Here is a 19,760-nt window from a genome sequence, read left to right on the forward strand (position 1 = left end):
CAAGAAATGAAAATTTATAGAAACATAATAATGATGCAAAGTTTTATCATAATTTATGATGTCAAGCAGAGACTAGATAAATAAGGTCCTAGAGACTGGCTATAATTTTCTTGAAAACCTAATGTAAATGTCATTTGGCAAGGTGTGTGACCTTCCATTCCCCACAGGCCTTCACAAGCCCTGTATTATATAAGGTTATGTGCCTGATCCCCGAGGCATTCAGATTTTTGATGCTAGTCAAGAGGATATAAAATTTGAGATCAACTGGCTTTAAATAACAGATATATGATATTTCCTCCTTATAAAGGAAAAAATTTTAATGTTGATATTTCTGAAATCAGAGTCGTCTTACATTAAAGCTAAAAGAAACTTAAAGCAGTCATGAATGCATTTTAATAAGGATTTAATAAAGCATCTAGATGCAACTTGAAGTAAGGCATAAATTTAACCTTGTAGGGAAGTAATTCTATTTTATTGTCAATTTCATTCTTTGCTTTGCATTGCATATCCCAAATAGCTGGATGTTAACATCAATTTGGATTCCTAATTTTCACTTACAATGTTTTCTAAATATTACTATCTGATGTAGCATTGACACAAAAATAATTGTGTAGAAGATTGTCCATCATGTTCTAGCCAATGCAATCATAAGGCAAAACAATACTCTAATCTCTCAGAATAAATTACAGAATTTTAAAAGATGGTGAAGTTAGTATGAACAATGCATGAGTTATAAAGGCTATTACTCAGGAACCAAACATCTAATTGTCTAAAACTTACAGTTGAATTTCTAGAGAAGATGTTAGGAAAGAAAGAAACACCGATAATGTTCAGACATTAATGGAGAGGTACTAAAGAAGGTGTATAACAACAAGGATCAATGCATGCTATTAGAGATTAGTTAGTAGACAAAAATTTGTGTACATTTAATGCAGTGTTGTTTATTCTTCCTGAAAAAGCTGTTATTAAATCAATGCTTTCTCTTGTGATTATGGAATCATAGTATTAAGGAAATAAATTGTAACGAATTTTGCATTGTGTATATTAGATGGCTCCTTTATACAGGACAATAATATATTTAAAGAAGTTTATCATATGTGAAGGGGAACAGAATAAATCACCCTAAAATATGCCTCTTTGGAATAAGAATTATCTTGAGCTTATTATTTTTAAGAAACAGCAAGAGAAAGGAGAAGCTCTGAAAGCTGAGTAAAAGTCATTCTTGTAAGGGACATTTGGGGCTTCCCAGATGGCTCACTGGGTAAAGAATTCGCCTGTAATGCAGGAGATACAGGAGATGCAGGTTGAGATAAGGGTTGGATCCTGGGTCAGGAAGATCCCCTGGAGAAGGAAATGGCAACTCACTCTAGTATTCCTGCCTGAAAAATCCCATGGACAAAGGAGCCTGGTGGGCTATGGTCCAAAGGATCACAAAGAGTTCAACACCACTAAGCATGCATAGTTTGGTGGTGGTGGTGGTGGTGTTGTTGTTGACAAGGGACATTTACAATGATAAGGGAAATCTCCATTGGTAAGGGTATCTCCCTCTCTGTGCCAGGAAAAGAAAGACTATATCTAAAAAGCAAATCTCTGGAAACTTAACAATGGAGAAAGCATGAACTTAAGTCTGCATAACAACTGCAATGTCCTTTACTGTGCTTTGCCTGATAACCTCCCATAACTGGCTCACCCTGAGGCAGGAGACACATGGGCCCCGCCCAGGGTAAAGCAATTGGTGATTCATTCTCTATTGACTCCAAGACAAGAATAGCAGGATAATTAAGGGAGGAGGCTGGGCCATGCCCAGACCACATATCTCTCATTCCTGAAGTCAGGAGACCACACATGAGCAGAAAAGTTCATTAAACTTTTAAAGTTCATAGAGGAATGATACTAACTAATGCTAGCCTACCCATTCATCTTTTTGGTAAAATCCATCCTGGTTAAGAGATGCGTGCGCACAAATGGAAGGATCCTGAGATATACCAAATATGGACTGTGAACCAGACAAATCAAAATGATTGGCCAAAGAAAACCTGGAAGAAATACCCCATAAAAGTGATTTAAACTGCCACGATGGTGCAACTCAGGGAATCTCCCTCTGAATCTGCCCATGTCTACCCACATGTACTATACTCTTTTTCCTCCTATAAATACTTTACTTACTTCACTATTTTCTGTTTCTGTAGAAATTCTTTGTAGAAATTCTGCAAAGGCAAAGGAAAAGGGCCAGGGCCCTTGTCACTCACGACTGGTCTAGTGGCTGGGATCTGGTACTTTCATCACCCAAATCCAACCTCAGTCTCTGGCTGGGAACCCAGGCCCTTCTCCAAGCAGTTGCAGGGTGAGGGCACCTGAGGTCACCCCCACCCCCAACATCTTTTGCCTTTAGCTGGAGCTAGTAATTAAGGTTGTGGCTTGGGCTATTTGGGAGAGTTACTCAGTTTTCCTAGTATATCCCATGTATACAGGAGATAAACATGCTATTAAACTTGTTTGTTTTTCTCCAGTTAAGCTGTCTTTCATTACAGGAGGCACCTCAGCCAAGAATCTACAAGAATACTGAATACTGGAGTGGGTTGCCATTTCCTTCTCCAGGAGAGCTTCTCAACCCAGGGTTCAAACCCATGTCTCTTAGGTCTCCTGCATTAGCAGGTGGTTTCTTTACCACTAGCACCACCTGAGAAGCCCCATACAGGAGGTAAACATGCTATTAAACTTGTTTGTTTTTCTCCAGTTAAGCTGTCTTTCATTACAGGAGGCACCTCAGCCAAGAACCTAGAAGGGTAAAGGGGAAATTATCTTCCTTCCCTGCACAGGCTAATTTACAAAAAATTCTAATAAATTTGAAATCAGAAAATAGCCATCAATCATCAATACAACTAAAAATATATCATGTAACTATAAATATTATCACCCCTAATTATTATGAGGTGAAGAAATTTTAAAATACAAAAAAATAGGTATAAAATTTAATAAAATTTAAAGAGGTACAAATCTGTAAGATACAAGCAAACCTATAACCTTGGGCAAATTACTAGATTTAGACTATTACGTAAGAGAATTTAAAGACAGCTAACTCAGGTAAATGTACTAACCCAGTGATTCTCAGCCTTCTCAGCTTCTCATTAGGAACTGAAAAGAACAAACACCATACTCAAGCCTAAATAAATTAAATTGAAATCTTGGAGGCAATTAAAAAGGTCATTAGTATTTTTTTAAAGCTCTACAAGTAATTCTGAAATGCATTCACTATGAGCAATGGATTGAACAAAAATATTTGAAAATTTGTCATTAGGAAAATAAAGCAAAAAAGGATAAAAGCACAGATAGATATATTTAACAGGAAAAAACAACTGTAATAAGAAAATCCAAAAGAGATTTTTAAATAAATAGGTAAGATTCTAGTGTGTGGATGTGTGTGGGGGGTTGGGAATTTCCTTTACCCTTCTAGGTTCTTCTGACTGGTCTAAAGAATTAAACTGAAATGAGAAAAATTAACAGGAAAAAAAAAACAAATTTTATTATGTACATATAGGGGCTTCATAAGAATATAAAGCCCAAGGACATCAGGCAATTAAAGTTTGTATGCCATCTAAGAGAAAGAAAGACAAGGGTTTAGGTGGCTTCCCCTGTGGCTCAGCTGTAAAAGAATCCACCTGCAATGCAGGAGACACAAGTTCAATCCCTGGGTTGGGAAGATCCCCCAGAGAAAGGCATAGCAACCCACTCCAGTATTCTTGCCTGGAGAATCCCATGGACAGAGGAGCCTGGTGGGCTACAGTCCATAAATCGTTGCAAAGAGTCAGACATGACTGAAGCAACTTAGTATGCATGCATGCAAAGGGGTTTAGGACTTCAAAGAAGAAGAAGGTAATTCACAAGAAGATGAAAAAAGCAAATGTCCTGTAAACAAACATTTGCTGGGCCATACAGAAACATTGGGACACAGTGAGGAATTTTAACCAACACTTTGCTAGATTTTTCCCTGTCTCCCTTCAAGGAATAGGTCCTCTTATCTAAGTTCTTTTACTCAGTTGAGAGAAGGTTAAAGGTTCTTCTTGAGTCTTTTGGGCCTTGACTGCTTTCAGCTCAAAATAAACTTTATGCCAAAGGTGGCAAATTTTGCTCCCTGCACTAGCAAAGATAAAGAAAGACTGTAATAACATAAAATCAGAAATGCAATAGTGTATTACAGAGAGATGTAATAAATTAAAGATAGATGTTATCTTATTATAAGTCATTCAAGCTTTTATGAAAATAAATTTTAAAGCCACAATTAAATAAGTGATTTTCTGTAAGAATTGTGAAGTATAAAAACACAATAGCCAAGTGAGAAATTTAAAAATTACCAAAAAATTGCCCCAACAAAGGCTCCAACCAGGATGATTTACTAATGGATTCTTTCAACATTTCAAGGAAAAGAAAATCACCACTTTATATAACTCCCCTAGGATAACAAAAACGCTGGAAAGCCACAAAGGTGAATTTCAATGCCTAACAGACAAGCCATGAAAAAAGTTAACTCTGGAGCAACAGTTCTCACCGTGGCTTCATGTTAGAATCACCTGTAGAGCTTTATAAAATCGTGATGTTTGGGCCACATCCACATCTATACACACCCACACACAATGAAATCAGGATGCCTCAGACTGGGCCCAGGTATAAGGGATTTTAAAGCTCCCCAAATGATTACAGTGTGCAAGCCAAGGTTGGAAACTACTGCTCCAGAGCAATTTCACTACTTAATGATTTATAGAGCAAAGATCCTAACTAAAATACAAGCAAACAAAATTCAGGAGTCCATAAGAGTTATAAGCCAACTACACAAAAAGCAGCATTTTCCTCACAGATGCAAAGATGTTTCCAAATAAAGAAGTAAGAACAAATATATAATGATCTCACACTGTTTCCTACCACATACATTTTAAAATTCCAGCAATTCCTTAACAGGATTAAAAAGCATCTGTTTTAAAACAATAGCCTAAACTTTCAGTACTATATTTAATTTAACTATGTGTCTAACACAATCAGGAACAGAAACAAAAATGCCCCTACCAACATCATGATTTAATATTTTTTTAGGCATCCTGGACAAGGTAAGAAGTACAAATATTAGCAAGAAAGACACAAAGGTGTCATTATAAGGAGACATAATAATGGCACAGGCAAATGCTGAAAAACTACGGATAAATAAAAGATTTTAACATAACCACAACCGAACCAAAAATACCCTTATGTACTAGCAATGCTGCTGTTGCTGCTAAGTCACTTCAGTCTTGTCCAACTCTGTGCAACCCCATAGACAGCCTGAAAATACAGTGGAAGGACAAAATAGGTTCACAATAAATAAAAAATAAAAAAAATACAAATAGTTTTAATGAAAACTCTGTGACCTAGATATAACTCTAAAAATATTTACTAAAATATATAGAACATGACAAAAAATAGGACAGGTGAAGTTTATTCTGGATAAACACACTGAAATAACATATTTCAAGTGGATATTTCATTGGTGTCTTCCAAGGACTTGAAAAAATGATCTAATTTCATCTGATAAAAATAAACAGGTCATCCTATTAAGGATAATTATGAAAATTAAACATAATGTAAAAGACATAACTCTCCCAGATTTTATACCTTACTATTATGCCTCGATTATTAAAAGTGTAAAATCGGAGTAATAAGAAACATACTAATGTGTAGAAAAGAATAGATGGTCTGGAAATGGGCTCTATTGAAAAGACGAATTTGAAAATGAACTCCCTTAGTCGTGTCTGACACTTTGTGACCCCATGGACTGTAGCCTACCAGGCTCCTCCATCCATGGGATTTTCCAGACAACAGTACTGGAGTGGATTGCCATTTCCTTCCCAGGGGATCTTCCCAACCTAGGGATAGAACCCAGGTCTCCCACATTGCAGGCAGATGCTTTAACATCTGAGCCACCAGGGAAATCTCTTACATATAGGAATTTAGCACATGATAAAAGAGGAGTCATATTACTAAGTTTAAAAAGTACTAATGTAGAAAAGTATCAATGTATATCTCCACCTAAAATAAATTATAACCCCAAATAAATACCAGACAGATTATAAGATTAAATATAACAAATCGGTTCTTTTTACCCTCCAAAAAAAAGTGTATATGTGTTAAAGCCCTTAAAGAGAGGATGATCATTTCTGAGTTATGAAAAAAAGAGAAAACTATGACAGAAAAATATTAAAATTTAACTATAAAAATAAGTTACTTCAAAAATAAGTTACTAAAATACAAATTAAAAACAAGTAATATACAAATTAAAAATTGTAGGAAATATGACAAAATTTTATTTCATTAAAAATTTCTAATTAATTTTTAAAAGATCCTAAAAAAAAAAAAAAAACAATTTAAAATGTACCAGGGTCAATTTTAAAAAAGGAAAACATTCACTCAAAAATTATCAGATAACAACAAATTATTTGTGAGGCACTAGTTTTGTTTATTTATATTAAATGAGCCTGGTAGGATTATTCATTACCTACGAGATTTTAAATTATTAAAGTTATTCTGAGGTACTGTGACGCTATGAGGAGCCATTTTAAAATTCCTACACTTTGTCTAACTCCATTTTTGGGCATGCAGTCCCGAAGAAACAAACCAAAATATGGAGAAACATATGGCGCAAGGATATTATTTTCAGCATCTTTTTTAATTATAGAAAAAAATTAGAGCGGGGAAATTACAGATCTAACAAGAAGGGAAGGATTTGGTGAATTATGGCACATCCACGTGTTCCATGAAATATTCTGAAGGCACTAGTATAATGTTTTTAAAAACGATGCAGCAGTAAGAGAAATGCTTTTAGGCTACAAAAAAACAGAGTGGAAAAAAAAAGGACTGAAATGATAATAGGCTACAATTATAACTACGTTTTCAAAACCATGTATGTTTAGACTATGTTTTTAAAAACCGTAATTACATTTTTTATTTTTTAAAAAATTGGGGGTTAGAAAAGAAACAAAAAGCCAGCAATGGCTCCAATGGCGGCAGCTCCAACGGTAGGCTGGCTGGGACGCAGGATGTGGGGGGAGGGGCAGCTGTTGGGCGGAGGGAACAGACCTGAGGTAGAGGCAGAAAGGTGGGGCCCAGCTTGGAGGAGTGCTTCCGGTGGCCAGGGCTGGTGGGCGGGATGATCTGTGCCCTTCCCCCACCCTTCTCCAGCACTGGGTTTGGCCCGCTCTCCTGCACTCCGTCGGCTAAATGGACTTCTAGGCCACCAGGCCAGCTCAGGGGCGCCTCTGTGGGGTCCCTAAAGCACCTTGTAGTCTTTTGGAGGGCTATGATATTTCTCGAGGGCCTCGTATTCCAAACCAAATGGAAGTGCTTTCTAGTCACCGGAAGTGCTTTGACACCCGGAAGTAGATCCGTTGGAGGCGGGGGTGGGAGGCGGAATTGGTCCGTGATCCGCGAGGCACGCTGTGGCTTCGGACGCCGAACCCGGCTTTCGGTGAACGTTGGATCTTTGTGACTTTTCCAAATACCTTTGAGATCACGAACTCAGTGGAAGAACCTTGGCATCACTAGAACACTGAGAACTGGGACAGGCGAGTGAAAAAAAGGAGAGCAGAGCGGTCCCGAAGCCGCGGAAGCGGCGCAAGTTCAGCGCTAAGGTAGGATCCCCCAGCAAACGTGGATCCTCTGGTGTCCCAGTGACGTGGCCCCCTCCAGCCGGCCAGTTTAGAACTCTATATTATGTCCCGGGGAGTCTAGCAGCCCCGAGGACCTAAAAGTCCAAAAGGACATTCTTGTGGCCTTCAAGCCGAGGTATCCTGGGCCTCATCCTACCAGGGAATTCCTCCTCCCACCTCTCCCATTCCTTACGCTCCGGTGTGGGTAGAAAAGCCTCCGAAGACTACTGATTCGGAGTGCTTGAGGTTCTTCTCATCTTTGGAATCGCCTTAGCGCCATCTGCATTTGTTCTGCTAGCTGTCGAGAAGAAATGGCTTCTCTAAAGGATGCTAAGGTTAATCCCAAAAACAGTTCCTGTGACTCTGCAAACGCAGAATTTGCAGCCAGAGCTGACGGTCAAAATACTGAGGAAGCAAATGGCGGACAGAGAAAGCAGGGTAGTCAGCAAGACCAAAGCACATCAATGGTCGACTTGAAGGCAATTCAGGGAGTCCCAGGACCATCAGTGCCAGGAGAGGCTGCCGCTAGTACAAAAGGGAGTGCAGCAGAGCAGCCCAGCCCTGGAGAAAGAGGAGCCAGCAGTATCCCCTTCTCTGGTCATCACGGAAAACTGTCAGCCTCAGAGGTCAGAGTGGAGAATATAGAGATTGGAGGCATCTGTGACAAAAGAATGATGATACAGCCTGAGCAGAAGCCACTTGGTGACCCAAAGTCATCCTTTTCTGAAGAAGGCTCTTCTGCCCGAAAATTTTCAGACAGCCATGACCATACTTCAGAAATCCCAAAACACCAAAACCAGGGTGTGGTAACTGAGCACTCTTCTTCAGGATGTGACTGGTCTGATTTGGGTGAGGCTCCTACATTGGGATTCCCTCAGGAAGAGCCAGTCTCACTCAGTATGGCAGAAACTTCAAAGCCTCCATCCTTCACAACTGAGCAGATTACCTACTGGCCTAATTGGTACAGTGGCCCTTGGCATGACTCTGCCAGCTACTGGCCCAGCAGTTCCAGGCCTCCTTGCTACTCTTCCATGGGCCATGGCATCAGCAGCAGCAGCATATACCTGGCTGGAAGGAGCAGCCAGAGCTACTGGAGTGATTATTCCTCCAGTTTTCTAGTGTCCTCCTCAGACTGGTCCAGAGAGTTGATGGCATCAGAAGGTCAGTCTCTAAGTTCTCATTCATTTCTTTTCTCTAAAGGTTCAGAAACCAACGTGAAGGAGGGGACATGGCATCTCCAAGAGGAGATCCCACCACATCATCAGGGAGGCTATGCATATTATTCCCTGCCAAAGAGCCAGTGGGAACAAAGCCTAGAGTTGGGTTTCATTGATACCCACCTGCCAAAGCACCATTGGCAGCAAAGCCTAGAGGGTTTCATTGATACCCATTGTCACCTGGAAATGCTGTTTTCCAAGCTGTGTTTCAAAGGGACCTTTGGCAAGTTCAGAGAAGTTTATAGCCGCTCCTTCCCTAAGGAATTTCAAGGCTGCATCTCTGATTTCTCTGATCCTCGCACACTAAACAATGGTCTATGGGAGGAGATGTTGAAAGATGACATGACTTGGGGGGCCTTTGGCTGTCACCCCCATTTTGCAAGTTGCTACAATGACATTCAAGAAAGAAGCATTATGCAAGCCTTACGGCACCCCAAGGCTATAGCATATGGAGAAATTGGCTTGGATTATTCCTATAAGTGCAGCACACCTATTCCAGAGCAGCAGAAGATATTTGAGAAGCAGCTACAGCTGGCCGTGTCTCTAAAGAAGCCCATAGTGCTCCACTGCCGAGAAGCTGACAGCGATCTGCTGGGCATCATGAAAAAACTTGTGCCCTCTGACTACAAGATCCATAGGCATTGCTTTATTGGTAGTTACCAAGTCATCGAGCCTCTTCTGAACTACTTCCCCAACATGTCCGTGGGCTTCACAGCAGTCCTGACCTACCCTTCTGCCTGGGAGGCCCGGGATGCTCTGAAAAATATCCCGCTGGAGAGAATCCTCGTGGAAACCAATTCTCCCTACTTCCTCCCAAATGGGGTTTCTAAAAGGTCTTGCCGGTATTCCCATCCAGGACTGGCCTTGCATACAATTGAAGAGATTGCCAAAATTAAAGATCAGCCGATCTCTCACACCTTGGTTACCATACGAAAGAACACTAGTCGCGTCTACAATATTTAAGCAGGGAGGGCACAGTCAGGAGTCTTCCAGAAAAGGGAGACCAGCATCCTGACAACATAAACATAGACTTGGTTTGAACTCTGCCTGTGTCCCAGGTCAAGGAGGTGTTTGGCAAACCCATTGGAACAGAAGAAACCAGAACAGGATGTTCTCCTCAAAAGCTCTTCATAAGACTTCTGCTTCTGGTTGGTAGGGTGGGGTGCAACAGGATGGGAGGAGGGCTAAGGGGAACTATCCTTAATGTTATTAGGGGTTTCCTCCTAGCCCAATTGTGCCAGGGTGGTCCATAAAGAAGAAAGAGTTCCATAGGGTTCAAGTTTGCTTATCCAAATGCTTGTTCTCTGCAGCCTGTGTTTTTGAGCAATTGGTGACTAAAGTCACCCTCCTGTCTTAAAAAGGGGGGGGGGGAGGGGCAAGGAATGTTGAATTTTAGAAATGAGCTAGTGACTTGTTCTGTTTATTGCCAAAATATATTTGTTATTATAGGCGTTCTATAATCCATATGGGTTGTTGTTAAATTCTTAAAATTTGTCACTGTTCAACTTGTAATTTCTAAAGATAAACTACAGTATCGTTTCATCTAAGAGAAAATCAGTTTAGATAAAAATGAGTTAATAGTCATAATAAGGGTGGGGGGGACTGTCGGGTAGCTTAGAATGAAAGGAGCCAAACTGGTGAAATCTTAAAACCACTGAGATGGGTTTTGACTCTGAACTGAACTTCCTCACAACACTTGGATAACTAAAGCTCTTCAGATAACCAGCATTTAATAGCAATTCTTCATTCAAATTGTTCTGATTTGTTACAAAGGCAAATGTATACCACTTAGAAAAATCACTCTCCAGAAGGGCAGAAACAGAGAAGAGCTTCAGCTGCCCACTTGGCAAATAGCAGTCCTCCTTGAGAAATTAAAATGAACCCACATTTTAGGGAAAACATTTGAATTAGGAAATTTAATTTTGCCAGCCAAAGCACATACTTAAGTCTAGGAGTCCCATTACTGGATGAGAAATTCCATTTTTAAAATGGAAAATCACTTTTGAAAACTAAATCAATGAAAAGAGGCCTAGCATACTCCAGACTTCTCTAGTTTCCTTTGTGCCTGTTTATGAGGATCCAGAAAATTCAGCTGGCTCTTCACCATCTGGTTCTCAGTTCAGAAGTCTCCTGCACAGAGAAGCCTTCCCTGACCACCAATTTGTAAGGGTTCACCTCACCTAAGAGGAAAAAAATCCTTGGTTTACTATTTTTATTTCATCCTAGCACTTAGCCTTGTTTAAGATTGTATTGTTAATATAATGTGTTCATTGGTTATCTTCCCCACTAGGTTGTAAGTTTACATACTTGTGATTCTCCTTCACACTGTACATACACCTGATGTTAGAAAAGTGCCTCGAATAGAGCAGGCACTCAGCAAAGATTTCTTGGAATAATGTGAATGAATAACTGACTTTATTAACAACTGGCAGTAAATGATAATATCTGAGCAAAGGGGCAGATACTAGTAAGAGAATAGAAATTAAGCCATCCTAGTCTAGCACTCCTGTTTAATTTACAAGGCAAGGCAAGGCAAGGTTGAAAGGCCACGTATACTCTGCCAGTAGATGTCATCGATAATAAAAGGAATAAATAAAAAAGATCAAGCCCTACCAGGGACTTGACAGTTCATATTTCCTATGAATAATACTGAGTATAGCATAGATTTCTTTGCTGGGAATCTAGTCATTTGAGAAAAAGAAAGCTGTAGCTAAAGTGCTTCGCTTTCCTTAGAACAAAAGAAGTTGATGCAATGTTAAAGGTGCGATTTAATTATATTATGCAAGACAGAAAACATTCAAAAATTAAGCCAGTGTTTTGAGTTAGGAAGGTTTTTCTTTTTTTCATTTAATGTATGCTTTAGATAGACATTGTTCACAGTGTGTCCCTCAACCCACTGGAGCCCTGAGCTTTTGATAAACAATTTTAGGAAAGAGGGTTTCATGGACACACATATTTGGTAAACAATGAGTTGTACAAAGTTTCTCAGATTTCTTTTTAATCTCACATGTTCTGTGATATACCAACACGAGCCACAAATACCCAAAAAGATGTTTCTTAAAGTTGTGCTGTGCTTAGTTTAGTTGCCAGTTGTGTCTTTGTGACCCCATGGACTGTAGCCCACCAGGCTCTTCTGACCATGGGGATTCTCCAGGCAAGAATACTGGAGTGGGTAGCCTATCCCGAAATGGCAACCGACTGCAGTATTCATGCCTGGAAAATCCCATGGACAGAGGAGCCTGGTGGGCTACAGTCCATGGCATTGCAAATAGTCAGACACAACTGAGCACACATGCATGCACGGCACAATTCAGTGAGCTCAAGTTCTTTAGAAACACAAGCTTGGGAAACACAGCCTTAGTCACACTCTTGCTGTTGTGATGCCCTTATCACACTTTGTACAAATCTCTACTCATGACATTCTAACATCCTCTTTCATTTACCTTTCTCACAACATAAGATCTGTGGAAAACACAGTGTCATCAATCTGGTCCTAGCAAAGTGGCATTACCAAGGGGGCACTTTAAAAACAAGTGTAAACGAATGTTTGCATTTGTAAGCACAAAATCAGTAAGACAAATAGGATATACACATATTAAAGTTCTGTTCCAAAAAAAAAAAAAATCTCCTTTTTACATGGAGAAAATACTTTTCTTAACCTGCTCATCTCCCTCTACATTTTTGATGACAAATGCATAGACTATACTCTGCAGTGTTTCTAACATGTGAGAGCCTTGCCATTATTTCTTTAGGAATGGAAGTGAGCAATAGTCTTTTTTATATAGTGTAGTATATCCAGAGTGGCAGAAGTCAAAAATCACAATCTTTCTTTTACTTATTTCATGAAAGCAGTAACGAACACTTTATCTGTTAATGTTACTAGTCAAAAGAAAAAAAAAAAGAAACAAAAAAATAATGAAAAACAAGGAAAAAAAAAACACAAAAAAAATCCCACAAAATAAAAACAAACATCATGATCCAGATGTGCAAAATTTGAGCAGTTTGTAAGTCGTTTTCATTAAAGTCATAGATAGTTCATTGAATTGCAGAGATTGATTATTTAGCATTCATGTTTGTATGGCACTTGGTTTGTCTACTGTCCTGTTCTGGAAGTTCAGAGAGCCATGAAGGTAGCCAGGGATCTAGAATTTCAATTTGTCATAAGTGGTCCCTGGGCCATCAGTCAGTCCAGAGTCACCAGGTCTCTCATGCCCATTAATGGGCTGGGCTCTCTGAACCTTGGCAGTCTTTCCACACTGCACATCAATATTTCACTTCACTTAACTTTTAGAAAGGCAGTTATTTCTATCTTTAAAGCTCAAAAGGAACAAATTGCCCACTTTGTCTTGGGAGATGGGAGGATTCTGTTTCTTCAGCTGGTCTTTATTCATATCTGACATCAAAATGAGTACCTGCTTATTGTGGAATTTTTGAGACTACTAAAGAGCACATACAGGGAAAAAAAGTTCAGAATCCTACTACTAGGAAACAGTTTAACAACTGAAGTAGCTCTCTAGAGGTTTCCCCTAACATTTCCATAGTTTTGGCCAGTTCCAGCATTGTACTCCTTGAGTCAGCTTTACTAATTAGTATTTACTATAAAATTCATTTTGCATCATAATTAGCATAAGCAGTGCATTTTACTTCCTCTGAATTTGTGATGTAAATGCATTATTTTGTGTATTATGGTTTGCTTCCCTGAGCAGCAAACTAGAAGTGTGTTAATTCTGTTGTATGTTTTTAAGACTCAGCTCTTTGATCTCTTGTTCAGATCTTTTCTGCTTACTGATTTATAAAATGCTGCTTTTAAGTTTTGTTTTTTCCTTCAGTTCTTGGGTATCTGTTTTTTTGCTACTTTTTTCTAATGCCTTAAGTCTAATTTGGGGGGGAAAGACAAAGTATTAAACACCACAGATTTGCTTTAATTATAACTCTGCTATGGCGATAGGATTTTTATTTTAATGATGTTTATTTTTCCACTAAAAATTAATACATATGCATTACACAAATGTGAAAATAGGAACAGAAAGAAGTATAGGATATTTCCACTACCCCCAAACCCACTGTTTTATTAATGTCTTTTCTTAACATAATTGTGACTCTATGTTAAATTATACATACTTTCTAAAAAATTGTATTTTTCTTACTATGTCAAATTATATATATATTTTTTAAATGCATATGTTTTCATGCCTGTACTCACTGAAGATTTGTATGCCATAAAATCCCACCACCAATCTATATACAATGTTCATGTGTATGTTGAGTAAGCAGAGTTAAAGAAAGAATATTTACAGGTCCGAGAGATTTCAATTCTATTCATTGTTTTTAATTTGTAAAGAATTGTCAGTTCAAGTGTTAATTCCAAAAATTAACATCTATTGGAACAATGCCCTTGAATGGACAAAAATAATGTATTTTTTTCTTTTTATATCCCTATCTTGCATTTGTCATTTTACTGTTTATTGTGCTTTTATCTTTCAATAAACATTTAAAATATTTACAATCTGTTTTCAACTTTATTTATATTTTGTAATTTACTCATGCGTTTGTTCCCATTGCTTACCATTAACCCTTTTATTTTATGACTTCCCCCAAGGTTGAACCATTTAATTTGCTTTATGATTGGCTGGAGTTCAAGCAACTTTCTCAGGAAAAGACTGTGGGTGGCATGTTTATGAGAAATCATATATCTGAGAAAATCTTTCTGCTGCTTTCATTAATAGTACCTTGGCTGAGTCTAGAACTTTTGGGTCACATACATTTTCCTCTAAAAGTTAGAGACAATGCTTCACTGTCTCCTGGTATTTAATTTGCATAGCATTCTGATGTCAACTTCTCTTTATTTGGAGGGTTAAACTACTTTTTCTCTCAGGATGTCAGGTAATTTCTTTGCTTTGCCCTTGAAATTAACATAAAAAAATACCAGAATATATCTGCTTATTGGTCTCTCTTTTATTATTTTCTCTGGTACACACTAAGCATTCAGTCTATAGATCTGTGACTTTTTATAGCTGAGAAAGTTGGTTTTATTATTTTCTTATAGTATGCTTAATTGATTTGATTGCTTTTAATCTAGCTTTTAATTCTTTAGGAGCAACTGTCTATTTTATTGGAGAAGGCACGGGCACCCCACCCCAGTACTCTGGCCTGGAAAATCCCATAGACAGAGGAGCCTGGTGGGCTGCTGTCCATGGAGTCGCTAAGAGTTGGACACAAATGAGCGACTTCACTTTCACTTTTCACTTTCATGCATTGGGGAAGGAAATGGCAACCCACTCCGGTGTTCTTGCCTAGAGAATCCCAGGGACCGGGTATCCTGGTGGGCTGCCATCTGTGGGGTCACAGAGTCGGACATGACTGAAGTGACTTAGCAGCAGCAGCAGCAGCCTATATTATAGGAGCTCCACCTTTTGTGCAACCTTTCATTACCTATCTCACTGCTCTCATATCTGACCTTTCCCTCTGCATTCTGGGAGAATTTCTCAAGTTTGCCTCTTCCATATCATTTTCTCCAGTTTCTTTTCTTTCTTTCTTTTTTTCTTTTTTTTTTTTACTATATATAGTGCTTTTTAGTTTCCTCACATTTCTTCCTCCTTTAGTGAACTCCCTTTGCCTTTTCACCTATGGGCTCATTCAGCAATATTTTAAATGTATTCTCTTGTTCTCTTTTCTCCTTCTAACCTTCACTTCAGTTTGCTTTAACCACTTTGTTTCATATACTTCTTTCCACTTAATAGGAAGCACAAAGCAAATTATCAAAAATATTCATTTTCTTATGGAAAACATCTTTTTAAAATAAATATTTCTCTTCCTCTGCCCCTTAAATACTATGTTCTTCTCCATTTATGTTACAGAGCCTTTTCAGAAACCTTCTGTTGGGTTTCTTTGTTCATTCTTGAATAAAGAACAGTGTATCCAGACTGATGTTTTTCTAAATCTAGGGTGGGCAGGTCTTCTTTCCTTCCTTCACTGCCAGTTCCAATGTTCTGATTCCTCCTGTCAGTGGGAAGCTGGTTGATAGAAATTCATACACAGCCTATTAAAAGAAGCAGGGGCCATGGAGAGTCCTTGCAGGAAAAACTTCAGGTTTTTCCATGCAAGCATTTTATAAATTGACCCGACTTCCACTCTGGGAACAGAGTGTGTATAGCCAGTCCATGTTCATTGCCTGCCACATCAGAGCAACGCCCTAATGCAGGGATTGCTTTTTCCCTGCAGTGTGACTATTACTCAGTGGGCCTCCTAGTAACACTCTTAATCCATCAATAGCTATGAAAGTAAGCCCAGTGGAAGTCCCTACAGATTGTCAGAACTCCACAACTCCATTCTTGTCACTTCCTTAGGAAGTGAAATTTCACACTGGTTTTGGTATAATTCTTCAAAATGACTTCACCTGCACTGTATCCAGTGGAAATTCTTCACCATTTGCAGCATGAAGATGGAACTTCTCCCTGGCCTCCAAAACTATTATGGACTCTCCACTGCTTGTCAGCCTTTTGGCTAAGATGAAGTGTGACTTCTCCATATTTAAAAATTTTGCAGTCATTTTATTTGGGATTGCGAACATGGAGATGTTCATCTAAGCATCAATGCCCAAGTTATAACCTCACACCAAATTCTCATTTTTTCCTCATTTCTTTTTTGATAGATTTATGTTCCTATGGATACTGTGTTCAAATAGGCATATCTTATTTTAGAAAATTCAAGTTATACAAATCTGAATCTCATTTAGCTGAACATAAGAGATGGTCAATAAAGGTAAATTCAATAACTAAATAAAAATACAAACTAGAGAAAGATAATTTCTAGAAATTTTTATATGATAAAAAATCATAAATCAATTTATGCTCCAATTTTTTTGGTCTGATGGGATTTATTTTTTTAATATAAATTTATTTTAATTGGAGGCCAATTACTTTACAATATTGTATTGGTTTTGCCATATATTGACATGAATCCGCCATGGACGTACATGTATTCCCCATCCTGAACGCCCTTTCCACCTCCCTCCCTATACCATCCCTCTGGGTCATCCCAGTGCACCAGCCCCAAGTACCCTGTACCATGCTTTGAACCTGGACTGATGATTCATTTCACATATGATAATATACATGTTTCAATGCCATTCTTCCAAATCATCCCACCTTCACCCTCTCCCACAGAGTCCAAAACACTGTTCTATACATCTGTGTTTCTTTTGCTGTCTCACACACAGGGTTATCATTACCATTTTTCTAAATTTGATATATATGCATTATTATACTGTATTGGTGTTTTTCTTTCTGGCTGACTTCACTCTGTATAATAGGCTCCAGTTTCATCCACCTCATTAGAACTGATTCAAATGTATTCTTTTTAATGGCGGAGTAATACTCCATTGTGTATATGTACCACAGCTTGCTTATCCATTCGTCTGCTGATGGACATCTAGGTTGGTTCCATGTCCTGGCTATTGTAAACAGTGCTGTGATGAACATTGGGGTACACGTGTCTCTTTCAATTCTGGTTTCCTTGGTGTGTATGCCCAGCAGTGGGATTGCTGGGTCATATGGCAGTTCTATTTCCAGTTTTTTAAGGAATCTCCACACTGTTCTCCATAGTGGCTGTACTAGTTTGCATTCCCACCAACACTGTAAGAGGGTTCCCTTTTCTCCACATCCTCTCCAGCATTAATTGCTTGGAGACTTTTGGATCGCAGCCATTCTGACTGGTGTGAAATGGTACCTCATTGTGGTTTTGATTTGCATTTCTCTGATAATGAATGACGTTGAGCATCTTTTCATGTGTTTGTTAGCCATCTGTATGTCTACTTTGGAGAAATGTTTATTTCTTTGCCCATTTTTTGATTGGGTCATTTATTTTTCTGGAATTGAGCTACAGAAGTTGCTTGTATATTTTTGAGATTAATTTTGTCACTTGCTTGGTTTGCTATTATTTTCTCCCATTCTGAAGGCTGTCTTTCCACCTTGCTTATAGTTTCCTTTGTTGTGCAGAAGCTTTTAATTTTAATTATATCCCATTTGTTTATTTTTGCTTTTATTTCCAGTATTCTGTGAGGTGGGTCATAGAGGATCCTGCTGTGATGTATGTTGGAGAGTGTTTTGCCTATGTTCTTCTCTAGGAGTTTTATAGTTTCTGGTCTTACATTTAGATCTTTAATCCATTTTGAGTTTATTTTTGTGTATGGTGCTAGAAAGTGTTCTAGTTTCATTCTTTTACAAGCGGTTGACCAGTTTTCCCAGCACCACTTGTTAAGAGATTGTCTTTGCTCCATTGTATATTCTTGCCTCCTTTGTCAAAGATAAGGTGTCCGTTGGTGTGTGGATTTATCTCTGGGCTTTCTATTTTGTTCCACTGATCTATATTTCTCTTTGTGCCAGTACCATACTGTCTTGATGACTGTGGCTTTGTAGTAGAGCCTGAAGTCAGGCAAGTTGCTTCCTCCAGTTCCATTCTTCTTTGTCAAGATTGCTTTGGCTATTCAAGATTTTTTGTATTTCCATACAAATTGTGAAATTATTTGTTCTAGCTCTGTGAAAAATACCATTGGTAGCTTGATAGGGATTGCATTGAATCTATAGATTGCTTTGGGTAGTATACTCAATTTCACTATATGGATTTTTCCAATCCATGAACACGGTATATTTCTCCATCTGTTAGTGTCCTCTTTGATTTCTTTCTTCAGTGTTTTATAGTTTTCTATATATAGGTCGTTTGTTTCTTTAGGTAGATATATTCCTAAGTATTTTATTATTTTCGTTGCAATCATGAATGGAATTCTTTCCTTAATTTCTTTTTCTATTTTCTCAGTATTAGTGTATAGGAATGCAAGGGATTTTTGTGTGTTGATTTTATATCCTGCAACTTTACTATATTCATTGATTAGCTCAGGTAATTTTCTGGTGTATTCTTTAGGGTTTTCTGTGTAGAGGATCATGTCATCTGCAAACAGGGAGAGTTTTACTTCTTTTCCAATCTGGATTCCTTTTATTTCTGTTTCTGCTCTGATTGCTGTGGCCAAAACTTCCAAAACTAAAGTGGTGAGAGTGGGCACCCTTGTCTTGTTCCTGACTTTAGGGGAATGCTTTCAATTTTTCACCATTGAGGATAATGTTTGCTGTGGGTTTGTCAAATATAGCTTTTATTATGTTGAGGTATGTTCCTTCTATTCCTGCTTTCTGGAGAGTTTTTATCATAAATGGATGTTGAATTTTGTCAAAGGCCTTCTCTGCACCTATTGAGATAATCATATGGTTTTTATTTTTCAATTTGTTAATGTGGTGTATTACATTGATTGATTAGCAGATATTGAAGAATCCTTGCATCCCTGGGACCAAAGCCCACTTGGTCATGATGTATGATCTTTTTAATGTGTTGTTGAATTCTGTTTGCTAGAATTTTGTTAAGGATTTTTGCATCTATGTTCATCAGTGATACTGGCTTGTAGTTTTCTTTTTTGTGGCATCTTTGTCAGGTTTTGGTATTAGGGTGATGGTGGCCTCATAGAATGTGTTTGGCGGTTTACCTTCCTCTGCAATTTTCTGGAAGAGTTTGAGTAGGATAGGTGTTAGCTCTTCTCTAAGTTTTTGGTAGAATTCAGCTGTGAAGCTGTCTGGTCCTGGGCTTTTGTTTGCTGGAAGATTTCTGATTACTGTTTCAATTTCCGTGCTTGTGATGGGTCTCTTAAGATTTTCTATTTCTTCCTGGTTCAGTTTTGGAAAGTTGTACTTTTCTAAGAATTTGTCCATTTCTTCCAAGTTGTCCATTTTATTGGCACATAGTTGCTGATAGTAGTCTCTTATGATCCTTTGTATTTCTGTGTTGTCTGTTGTGATCTCTCCATTTTCATTTCTAATTTTATTGATTTGAT

The 19,760-nt window shown here is 38.3% G+C and overlaps 2 protein-coding genes across 4 annotated transcripts in view; one reads left to right on the forward strand and one right to left on the reverse strand.

Moving 5' to 3' along the window:
- The window catches only part of EFHC2 (EF-hand domain containing 2), a 238,237-nt gene that overhangs the window by 141,226 nt on the left and 77,251 nt on the right, over nt 1–19,760 (reverse strand). The window lies entirely within an intron of this gene.
- On the forward strand, nt 7,172–10,016 carry LOC114111394 (putative deoxyribonuclease TATDN2). The gene is made up of 4 exons (XM_042241950.1): nt 7,172–7,495; nt 7,587–7,713; nt 7,917–8,993; nt 9,042–10,016. The coding sequence occupies exons 1-4, from the start codon at nt 7,172–7,174 to the stop codon at nt 9,848–9,850; spliced, it is 2,337 nt and encodes a 778-aa protein (XP_042097884.1). The 3' UTR covers nt 9,851–10,016.

The sequence above is a fragment of the Ovis aries genome, chromosome X (genome assembly GCF_016772045.2).
Source record: "Ovis aries strain OAR_USU_Benz2616 breed Rambouillet chromosome X, ARS-UI_Ramb_v3.0, whole genome shotgun sequence".
Taxonomy (NCBI): Eukaryota; Metazoa; Chordata; class Mammalia; order Artiodactyla; family Bovidae; genus Ovis; species Ovis aries.

Excerpts from the sequence above, each read along its gene's own strand:
- LOC114111394 (XM_042241950.1), top strand. The coding sequence starts at position 7,172 with ATGATCTGTGCCCTTCCCCCACCCTTCTCCAGCACTGGGTTTGGCCCG. Across the intron at positions 7,496-7,586 it reads GAACCCGGCTTTCGGTGAAC|GCGAGTGAAAAAAAGGAGAG; the intron begins GTTGGATCTTTG and ends GAACTGGGACAG. Across the intron at positions 8,994-9,041 it reads GGAACAAAGCCTAGAGTTGG|AGGGTTTCATTGATACCCAT; the intron begins GTTTCATTGATA and ends AGCAAAGCCTAG.